This window comes from Suncus etruscus, chromosome 12 (assembly GCF_024139225.1).
Source record: "Suncus etruscus isolate mSunEtr1 chromosome 12, mSunEtr1.pri.cur, whole genome shotgun sequence".
Taxonomy (NCBI): Eukaryota; Metazoa; Chordata; class Mammalia; order Eulipotyphla; family Soricidae; genus Suncus; species Suncus etruscus.
The window spans coordinates 92301340-92312269 of NC_064859.1; the positions used below are offsets into that span (position 1 = coordinate 92301340).

At 57.8% G+C, this 10930-nt stretch overlaps 1 protein-coding gene, 1 long non-coding RNA gene and 1 pseudogene across 2 annotated transcripts; 2 read left to right on the forward strand and 1 right to left on the reverse strand.

The window, feature by feature from the left end:
• The first annotated feature begins 2267 nt into the window (after positions 1-2267).
• Positions 2268-6133, forward strand: LOC126024293 (mRNA export factor GLE1-like; annotated as a pseudogene).
• Positions 3796-3981, reverse strand: LOC126023863 (uncharacterized). The gene is made up of 2 exons (XR_007500856.1): positions 3908-3981; positions 3796-3876 (listed from the first exon to the last, which is right to left on the reverse strand). It is a non-coding gene; the product is annotated as an uncharacterized LOC126023863 (long non-coding RNA).
• Positions 6134-8384: 2251 nt separating the features above from the next.
• LOC126023808 (mRNA export factor GLE1-like) lies at positions 8385-10449 on the forward strand. The gene is given in 5 exon segments (XM_049784181.1): positions 8385-8531; positions 8534-8643; positions 8645-8730; positions 8733-10127; positions 10130-10449. Coding segments are annotated over 5 exon segments (2058 nt in total).
• The last annotated feature ends 481 nt before the right edge of the window (positions 10450-10930 follow it).

Sequence of the window (10930 nt, forward strand, 5' to 3'; positions counted from 1 at the left end):
GTGCTGGGGAAGGAGCAGTGCAGAAGGGCAGGGGAATTACAAATGAGGCTAAATTAATTTTGGAAACTATTAAATCTTTGAAAACAGGAGTATTTCCCCAGGATTGAAGCCATCACAACCCAGGAAAGACGGGCTCCCTCACTTGCCTTCAGTAGTTCTTGGAGCAATGTTTGCAGAACAGGGAGGTGCCCGTCCCGAAAGGCTTCCTGACGTCTTCCTTCTGGCGTTCCTGATGCTGCCCGGAGTATGGCCAGCTGCCGCCCCAGTCCACCACCCCAAGGTACAGACGCAATAAAAGGCCCAGACCCGGCCTACCAATTCTTATTCTGGCTCCTGTCAGAGCCTCTCCTCTTGCAGAAAGCAGCTCTTGAGTTGAATTGCTGTGCCCACTTCCCTCCCTCGTGATACCCCAGCATATTCAAATGCGCTCTCAAAAAAAGAAGCTTCTGAGGGCTTTTTACCTAAAAAAAAAAAAAGTTTTACCTTAACCCTCCTAGGTGCTAATGCACCTGTGTGGGCCTGGACTCTGAGTCTAGCCCCGCAACTGTGGCCTCTCTTCCACTTCTCGCCCAAGAGATACCTGTTATGGATGAGGGACAGTTAGGGGTGAACTCTCTTTTTGGAAATGGACGCAAGTCCCAGGAGCAACTCTGTTCCTCCTCATGGACAGTTGGCTCTCTGGAGGGTCCTTATGGGGAGGGTAGAATCCTGCATATGCCTGTTCAGGTTTTCACTTTGGATGACAAAAGGGGAATGGATTGTCAGACAGGAGCTGAGCCAAAGATGTCAGGGTTCAAGGAAGAATGAAATGACTTTCAGAGCCTGTGTTCTGAGAAATGCATGCGAGGGCTCCACTGGCCTGGCCTGGCCTGGCCTGGCTCCATGATTAGCTGCCTCTCCTTGGTGGCCACAGCCTGCCCACTGCCCTCAAAACCTTGTGTGGAAATGAGCTTTGAAGAAGAGGTACACATCTCAATGGCTTGAAGTGACCCAGTTTATGAGTTAGGACTGGTTGCAGAAAAAGAATAAAGCTATGGGCTGGAGAGATACCAAAGTGGTATGGTGTTTGCCTTCCACTCAGCCAACCCAGCATGGTTGGTGGTTCAATTTCTGGCATCCCAGACTGCCCGGGGCAATTTCTGGGCACCGCTGAGTGTGACCAAAAGAGGTAATAATGAAACTAATAGCTCACTGGTTCTCTAAGCTCCATTTCTTTAGCTTGGTCTGTGGTGTCCTGAGGTGAGGCTAAGGCTGGAGCCTAGTGTGAACAACCTCACCTGACCCCCTCTTCCTCTTTTTTCTTTGTCTTGCACTTTACCGAGGACATGGGTTTCCTTTTTTAGCTCGTAACTCTGATATTTGGAGGCCAGGAGCACACCCAGGATGGTTCAGTGGTTACTCCTGGCTCTGCACTCAGGAATCACTCCTGGAAAGTTGAAGACCCTATGGTATGCAGGGGATCTGCCACATGCAAAGCAAGTGGCATCCCCAATATGGTAGAGCTCTGAGCATTCTGTCCCTGGTTTGTTGTTGTTGTCTTTATTGTGTATATAAACATTTTAATGAGATTATTATGTTACTGACCCTACCCTGATCAGTGATTGTGCCCTACCCTAGGGTGTGACCTGGCATTCTGCTCCCACCCTAGGGTCCTACCAAATTCAGTTCCAGTCGTGAGCTCCAGAGCTGAAAGCCTTTCAGTAAGGAAAAACCTCAGAGTCCACCCAGACCCTTGAGTCAGAACCCTTTTCGCCACCCCCAGCCTTCATGGAGGCCCTTCATCTCAACTCGCAAAGCCTTCTAGAGCCATCTCTGGCTCACCCAGGACTCATCTCCAGCACCCAAGAGCATCCCCCAGCACCACCAGGTAGGATCTGTCTGAGAGCGGAGCCAGGAAGAAGACTCAAGGACAGTAGGTGTGGCCCCGAACCTCCTCCCTCCCTCCCTCCCCAGGGCTCAAGAAAATGCAGCCAAGAAAACACTGCCTGGCTCAGGTGTGTGCCATGAAAGAATCAGGGATGGAGTCAGCGAGTGGGGGGGTGGGGGATGTGGAGAAGACCTTGTATCCTTTTCAGCCCCCTGCCGGAAGGGGAAGGCCTTCGTTGGAGGGGATTCTGCCCGAGACCCCTCCCATTCCTGGGCGGGGCCTAGGTCAGGTTCCCCCAAGGACGCAGTGCCTGGGTTTCCTCCCTCAGGTTCGCAGCCCTGTTCAGTCCCCAGCGACCCTGCTCCCGGCCACTCGCTGCGCTGCGCGCTCAGCCATGCCCATGCCCTCGGACGGGCGCTGCGGGGAGACTCTGCAGGCGCTGCGCCGCTCCGACAAAGGCCGCCTGCGCTACCACCGCGACTGGCTGCCGCGGGGCGAGGATGTCCTGGGAGAAGGGGGGGTCCCTCCCCGCGCTCTCTTCCTACTCCGGATGGGTGGTGGAGCATGTGTTGCCGAACTCCGCACCAGAGCGCCCAGCTCCCTCGGAGGAGTCCGAGCGACCTTCCCGTGTCCCCGCGTCTTCGGGAAGAAATGCTGCTAGCCGTGTCCCCAGCCACTCGGGATGGCACCCGGGACCAACAGGAATGTCAGCCTCTCTTTCACTCTTTCACTTCACAGTCCTGAAAGATATTTTTTTTTTAGATCACAGAAAACCATCCTGGGGCACTGGGAATAGAACAGTTAGGACATAAAGGGGGTAGGGTGGGGGTGGGGCCAGATAGGATGTGCTAACAATACACAAGGCTTGTTCCCTCCCCCCATTAACTATGCCATTAGAATCAAGTTACTGAACATCTTTCTGCTCCCCAGCCACCAGAAAAGGGGGCAGACACTGTATGTAGACTTGGTGGAATTATTGGGAAGTTCAAGTCTATTTCCAGAGTGTTAGTCATGCACAGACATTTGGAGTTGATACCCTAAATGCTGATTTTGTATTGTAAAAATGAAGATGATATTCTAGTCATCCAGGGCACTGTAGAGGTGAAGGCAGGGAAGAGGTGGTCCCCGCAACCTCTCAACAATTCCTTTCCTTGATAATCCCATCTCTCCAAGTTTTCTTTCCTACTGTAGCAGCAATAATGGCAGAATTTAATTTCTCTTCCACCTGTGAGCTAGGGAGGAAGGGACAGTTCGGGGGGTGCAAGATTCATTGCAGAGGTATCATGAGATGTGGAGCAGAATCGTTTCCCTTAGAGTGGGTGGGAAGTTTGGATAAAGGGAAGGAGCATGTGGATAAAACACCAAATTAGGAGTGCCATCAGGAGACTAAGAGGTGCTGGGCTGGACAGTCAGGGCTAGGGCAGCAGGAAATTCTTCCCTGAGCAATCAGATCCTGCTCTTGGCTCAAAGTCAGCAAGCAGCTTGGGAAATTCTGGTATAGAGAAGCTGGAACTGGGGAGAAACAGCACTAGGCCTTCAGGCCAGTGGGACACCCCCACATTGTCTGCTTTTCCTTGTCAACACATACATGCTTGTATGTAGCTGCTTTGTCTGAATCTCTTATCTGAGAGTCAAAGGACTGGTTTCCAGGGCTGGGCTGGGTTGGAGGAAATAGAGAGATGTTGGTACAGGAAATACAGAATCCATTCTGGCATAGAATTACATCTTAATTATAGAGTCTTTGATGGTTGTGTATGGATGGTGAGGCCTGTTTTGGCCAGGCCAGGAGCCTGCAACCCCTTCCAGCTGGCGGGTCTGAAGGTTGAGGGTAGCAGCAAAGAAATGATCCACAGCAGTCAGATTTCAGGAGGCACGAAGCTGTCTTATTAATAGACCTTAGCCAACATGTGTGGCTTCTAACATAAACCTTTTTTTTTTAAACTGGAGCAAATAGATTTATTTGCAGGACTTTTCTCTTCTACACCAGCCTGCAGCTTTCTTGGAAGAACCTTACCACAGAGGCTGGGCACAGTCTGGCACCAGCTGCAGAAAGGACTAAGGGGCATGTCAGTTGACCACCCTCAGTTCCATCCCCAGCTCCAAAAAAACCCACTCAGCAGCATTAGCATTTTACTGTCCTCCATCTCCTAGACTGGAGGCTGCCATGAGTTAAGCTCCAGGCTTGTGCCAACCTGCAGTGCTGCATCCTCCCCTCAATTCTTTGGGTCACAGAGAAGAGGGCAGGGCCTGCACCTCCTCCAGACACTCATCATAGGCATCCTGATATTCCTCATGAGGCTTGATCATGATCACGCAAGTGGGGCCCTTCGCTTCGAGGATACGGCAGCGCCCAGGTCCCTTTTGGAGGGGATATAGACATAGGGCAGGCTGAGGTCCTCGCACATGACCGGCAGGTGGCAGTACACCTCAATGGGCAGCGTGTCCCCCATCCAAAACCATGATCCCTTTTTCGCCTTTGTTGAGAAAACTTCTGCAACTTCTTCACATCCGCGTGAAGCACTTCGCGCCAGCCGGGGGATGGAGGGTCGAAGGCTGCCTCCGAATGTACGAGCTGGCGCACAGGAGGAGAGGCACACCAGGCCTGCGGCACTGGCAGGAGGAGCAGGAAGCGCCAGGTGCGCGCCCTGTCGGAGAGGGCGTCGGAGCAGCTGCAGCGCTTCGAGGAGCACCAGGAGCTGAGGCGACACCAAGAGTGCCAGGACCTGCGGCGGGTCCTGGAGAAGAGCGCCCGGGAGGCCCTGGCCCGGCAAGAGCAGCTGCAAGCCGCGCATCGCCACAGAGCCCAGCTTCTCCACCAGAGGCTCCGGGAAGCAGAGCAGCAGCGCCTCAAGGCAGAGGAGCAGGAGCGACTTGGCCAGGAGGAGGCTGAGGGTCGTGGCCAAGCCTGTGCGCCCCGCAGGAGGAGCGACCGCGCCTCCCCCAGCCGCCAGCTGCCTGGGCCCAGCAGCCGCACTTGCTTCAGGGGGATCCCGCCACCTCGCGCGCCCCTGCCAGCCCACCGTGCAGCCACATCTCCGCCCTCACTCCTGGCTCCGGGGAGCATCTCCCTCCCGCTGCAGAGGACCAGGCTGTGGGCGGAGCAAGCTCTCCAGGACACTCGGGACCTCCTTGCCCCCCTGCAGCAGGAGGTGGGCCGCGGCTAAGGGAGAAAAGCGGCGGCAGGAAGAAGCGGCCCGGAGCCAAGCCTCAGCCATCGCACACGCAGAAGGAGCCTGAGGTCCACAAGGACTTGCCAGCCCCCAGCCAGGGCTCGGGAGGGAAGCAGAGCCAAGGTCTCCAGGGCCAGGCCAGGAGAGCACCATGCAGTGGTACCAGCAGCTGCAGGATGCAGCCGACCGGTGCGCCTTGGCCTTGGGTGGCCTCACCAACGCCCAAGACAGCCAGACCAAGAAGATCAAGATGAACCTCCAGAAGGCAGCCACCATCCCCGTGAGCCAGATCTCCGCCGTGGCAGGCATCCAAGCTCCAAGAGATCTTCCACAGGATCCACGCCCTGCCTGTCTGGCCAACCTGTTTCTACCGGGGGCCATTCCGTGTCGGTCACTCAGACCCCCCAGGGACTGGACTTCGTGCAGTACAAGCTAGCGGAGAAGTTGGTGAAACAAGGAGAAGAGGAGGTGGCCTCCCACCACCAAGCTGCCTTCCCCATCGCCCTGGTGGCCGCTGGCATCTGGGAGCTCCACCCCAGGGTGGGAGACCTCTTGCTCGCTCACCTGCACAAGAAGTGTCCTTACTCCGTCCCATTCTACCCAGCTTTCCGAGAAGGGATGGCTCTTGAGGGACTACCAGAGGAGTCTTGGCTACCGGGTTCAAGGGGGCCACCGTGGAGCAGCAGCACAGCTTCCTGAAGCGCATGTCGGGGATGATGCGCCTCTATGCTGCCATCCTTCAGCTGCGGTGGCCAGGCGGGAACCCCCAGGAGACTCACCCTCACGGCCTAAATCAGGGCTGGCGCTGGTTGGCCCAGATCTTGAACCTGGAGCCGCTGCCCGAGGTGACCGCCACCCTTCTCTATGACTTCTGGAGGTGTGTGTGGCAATGCCCTGATGAGGCAGTATCGGCTCCAGTTCTGGAAGATGCCTCCTTCTCCTCCAAGAGGAGTACTTGCCCAGGATGGAAGCCATCACCAGCCCAGGCCAGATGGGCTCCCTCATTCGCCTTCAGCAGTTCTTGGAGCAATGTTTGCACGACAGGGAGGTGCCCGTCCCCAAAGGCTTCCTGACCTCTTCCTTCTGGCGTTCCTGATGCTGCCCGCCCGGAGTATGGCCAGCTGCCGCCCCAGTCCACCACCCCATGGGACAGAGGCAAGAAAGGGGCCCTGAACCGGCTGCCCAGAAGGAGTCTGCCCAGGGGAGGGAGATTCCTACCAGTATCTATTTTTCTACCTCTGTGTCTGTCACTTGAGGACGTGGGAGCACAGAATCTAGGTGGTCCTGATATATCTGCGATAGCCCCTCTCGGGGGTGGGGGGGGTGTCTCATCTGACAGATAGAGAGCCTCCCTTCTCATTTCCCATTTCCACAGAAATCACAAGTAGCTCTGAGCCTGCCCCATGCTTCTTCCGGACACCATTCTCCTGTCCCAGCCTCTCCTCTTGCAGAAAGCACTCTCGTGAGCTGGATGGCTGTGCCCGCTTCCCTCCCTCCTGATGCCCCTGCATAGTCAAAGGCGCTCCCAGAAAAGGAGGCTTCTGAGGGGCTTTTGGACCTAACAAAAAAAGCTTTCCCCTAACCCTCCTGGGTGCTAATGCACCTGTGTGGGCATGGGCCGCGGACTCTGAGGTCTAGCCCCGCACCTGGGGGCCTCTCTTCCACTTCTCGCCCAAGAGATACCTGTTGTGGATGAGGGACAGTTAGGGGTGACCTCTCTCTTCCTCGAAACAGAAAGGGTGCAAGGTCCCAGGAGCAACTCTGTTCCTCCTCATGGACAGCTGGCTCTCTGGAGGGTCCCCATGGGGAGGGTAGAATCCTGCATATGCCTGTTCAGGCTTTTCCATTGGGGATTGACCAAGGGGGGATTGGACTGTCAGACAGGAGCTGAGCCAGAAATGTCAGGGTTCAGAGGAAGGAATGAAATGACTTTCCAGAGCCTGGTGTTCTGAGAACTGCATGGAGGGCTCCACTGGCCTGGCCTGGCCTGGCCTGGCCTGGCTCCATATGAGCTGCCTCTCCTTGGTGGCCGCTAGCCTGCCCACTGCCCTCAAAGCTTGTTGGGAAATGACTTTGGAGAGGAGGTGCACCTCCCATGGCTGAAGTGAGCCAGTGGATGAGTATGGGACTGGTTCCAGAAAAAGAATCCAGCCATGGGCTGGAGACATACCACAGTGGGTACGGGTGTTTGCCTTCCACTCAGCCAACCCAGGCATGGCTGGTGGGTTCAATACCTGGCACCCCAGGCTGCCAGGGGCAAATTTCTGGGCACCAGCCGGGGTGTGACCATAAAAGATGAATGATGAAGAATAACAAGAACAAGAACAAGAACCAGAACAATAAAGCTAGATAGCTCACTGGATCTCTCTGCTTTAATTCCTTAGCTTGGTCTGTTGGTGTCCTGAGGTGAGGGGGAAGGCAGGAGCCTACTGGCAGCAACCTCATCTGACCCCTTCCCTCATCTCTCTCCTTTGTCTTGCACTTCACCTAGGACAATGGCTTTCCTGTTTTAGCTAGGAACTCTGATATTTGGGTGGCAGGAGCACACCCGGGATGGTTCAGTGGTTCCTCCTGGCTCTGCACTCAGGAATCACTCCTGGAAAGTTTGGGACCCTATGCATGCAGGGGGATGTGCCACATGCAAGGCAAGTGCCCTCCCCCAATGTGGTAGGGCTCTGGGCATTCTGTCCCCGGTTTGTTGTTGTTGTCTTTATTGTGTATGTCAACATACGGTGGTAGCTAATTCAGTTCCAGTGGTGAGCCCCAGAGCTGAGAGCCTGTCAGCAAGGCAAAACCTCAGAGTCCACCCAGACCCTTGAGTCAGAACCCTTTTCGCCACCCCCAGCCTTCATGGAGGCCCTTCATCTCAACTCGCAAAGCCTTCTAGAGCCATCTCTGGCTCACCCAGGACTCATCTCCAGCACCCAAGAGCATCCCCCAGCACCACCAGGTAGGATCTGTCTGAGAGCGGAGCCAGGAAGAAGACTCAAGGACAGTAGGTGTGGCCCCGAACCTCCCTCCCTCCCTCCCCAGGGCTCAAGAAAATGCAGCCAAGAAAACACTGCCTGGCTCAGGTGTGTGCCATGAAAGAATCAGGGATGGAGTCAGCGAGTGGGGGGGTGGGGGATGTGGAGAAGACCTTGGATCCTTTTCAGCCCCCTGCCGGGAAGGGGAAGGCCTTCGTTGGAGGGGATTCTGCCCGAGACCCCTCCCATTCCTGGGCGGGGCCTAGGTCAGGTTCCCCCAAGGACGCAGTGCCTGGTTTCCTCCCTCAGGTTCGCAGCCCTGTTCAGTCCCCAGCGACCCTGCTCCCGGCCACTCGCTGCGCTGCGCGCTCAGCCATGCCCATGCCCTCGGACGGGCGCTGCGGGGAGACTCTGCAGGCGCTGCGCCGCTCCGACAAAGGCCGCCTGCGCTACCACCGCGACTGGCTGCCGCGGGGCGAGGATGTCCTGGGAGAAGGGGGGTCCCTCCCCGCGCTCTCTTCCTACTCCGGGGATGGGTGGTGGAGCATGTGTTGCCGAACTCCGCACCAGAGCGCCCAGCTCCCTCGGAGGAGTCCGAGCGACCTTCCCGTGTCCCCGCGTCTTCGGGAAGAAATGCTGCGTGCCGTGTCCCCAGCCACTCGGGATGGCACCCGGGACCAACAGGAATGTCAGCCTCTCGACTCGAAAGCACTTCGCGCCAGCCGGGGATGGAGGTCGAAGGCTGCCTCCGAATGTACGAGCTGGCGCACAGGAGGAGAGGCACACCAGGCCTGCGGCACTGGCAGGAGGAGCAGGAGCGCCAGGTGCGCGCCCTGTCGGAGAGGGCGTCGGAGCAGCTGCAGCGCTTCGAGGAGCACCAGGAGCTGAGGCGACACCAAGAGTGCCAGGACCTGCGGCGGGTCCTGGAGAAGAGCGCCCGGGAGGCCCTGGCCCGGCAAGAGCAGCTGCAAGCCGCGCATCGCCACAGAGCCCAGCTTCTCCACCAGAGGCTCCGGGAAGCAGAGCAGCAGCGCCTCAAGGCAGAGGAGCAGGAGCGACTTGGCCAGGAGGAGGCTGAGGGTCGTGGGCCAAGCCTGTGCGCCCCGCAGGAGGAGCGACCGCGCCTCCCCCAGCCGCCAGCTGCCTGGGCCCAGCAGCCGCACTTGCTTCAGGGGGATCCCGCCACCTCGCGCGCCCCTGCCAGCCCACCGTGCAGCCACATCTCCGCCCTCACTCCTGGCTCCGGGGAGCATCTCCCTCCCGCTGCAGAGGACCAGGCTGTGGCGGAGCAAGCTCTCCAGGACACTCGGGACCTCCTTGCCCCCCTGCAGCAGGAGGTGGCCGCGGCCAAGGGAGAAAAGCGGCGGCAGGAAGAAGCGGCCCGGGCCAAGCCTCAGCCATCGCACACGCAGAAGGAGCCTGAGGTCCACAAGGACTTGCCAGCCCCCAGCCAGGGCTCGGGAGGGAAGCAGAGCCAAGGTCTCCAGGGCCAGGCCCAGGAGAGCACCATGCAGTGGTACCAGCAGCTGCAGGATGCAGCCGACCGGTGCGCCTTGGCCTTGGGTGGCCTCACCAACGCCCAAGACAGCCAGACCAAGAAGATCAAGATGAACCTCCAGAAGGCAGCCACCATCCCCGTGAGCCAGATCTCCGCCGTGGCAGGCTCCAAGCTCCAAGAGATCTTCCACAGGATCCACGCCCTGCTGTCTGGCCAACCTGTTTCTACCGGGGGCCATTCCGTGTCGGTCACTCAGACCCCCCAGGGACTGGACTTCGTGCAGTACAAGCTAGCGGAGAAGTTGGTGAAACAAGGAGAAGAGGAGGTGGCCTCCCACCACCAAGCTGCCTTCCCCATCGCCCTGGTGGCCGCTGGCATCTGGGAGCTCCACCCCAGGGTGGGAGACCTCTTGCTCGCTCACCTGCACAAGAAGTGTCCTTACTCCGTCCCATTCTACCCAGCTTTCCGAGAAGGGATGGCTCTTGAGGACTACCAGAGGAGTCTTGGCTACCGGGTTCAAGGGGCCACCGTGGAGCAGCAGCACAGCTTCCTGAAGCGCATGTCGGGGATGATGCGCCTCTATGCTGCCATCCTTCAGCTGCGGTGGCCAGGCGGGAACCCCCAGGAGACTCCCCCCACGGCCTCAATCAGGGCTGGCGCTGGTTGGCCCAGATCTTGAACCTGGAGCCGCTGCCCGAGGTGACCGCCACCCTTCTCTATGACTTCTTGGAGGTGTGTGGCAATGCCCTGATGAGGCAGTATCGGCTCCAGTTCTGGAAGATGCTCCTTCTCCTCCAAGAGGAGTACTTGCCCAGGATGGAAGCCATCACCAGCCCAGGCCAGATGGGCTCCCTCATTCGCCTTCAGCAGTTCTTGGAGCAATGTTTGCACGACAGGGAGGTGCCCGTCCCCAAAGGCTTCCTGACCTCTTCCTTCTGGCGTTCCTGATGCTGCCCGCCCGGAGTATGGCCAGCTGCCGCCCCAGTCCACCACCCCATGGGACAGAGGCAAGAAAGGGCCCTGAACCGGCTGCCCAGAAGGAGTCTGCCCAGTGGAGGGAGATTCCTACCAGTATCTATTTTTCTACCTCTGTGTCTGTCACTTGGGACGGACGTGGGAGCACAGAATCTAGGTGGTCCTGAATATCTGCGATAGCCCTCTCGGGGTGGGGGGTGTCTCTCTGACAGATAGAGCCTCCCCTTCTCATTTCCCATTTCCACAGAAATCACAAGTAGCTCTGAGCCTGCCCCATGCTTCTTCCGGACACCATTCTCCTGTCCCAGCCTCTCCTCTTGCAGAAAGCAGCTCTCGTGAGCTGGATTGCTGTGCCCGCTTCCCTCCCTCCTGATGCCCCTGCATAGTCAAAGGCGCTCCCAGAAAAGGAGGCTTCTGAGGGCTTTTGGACCTAACAAAAAAGCTTTCCCCTAAC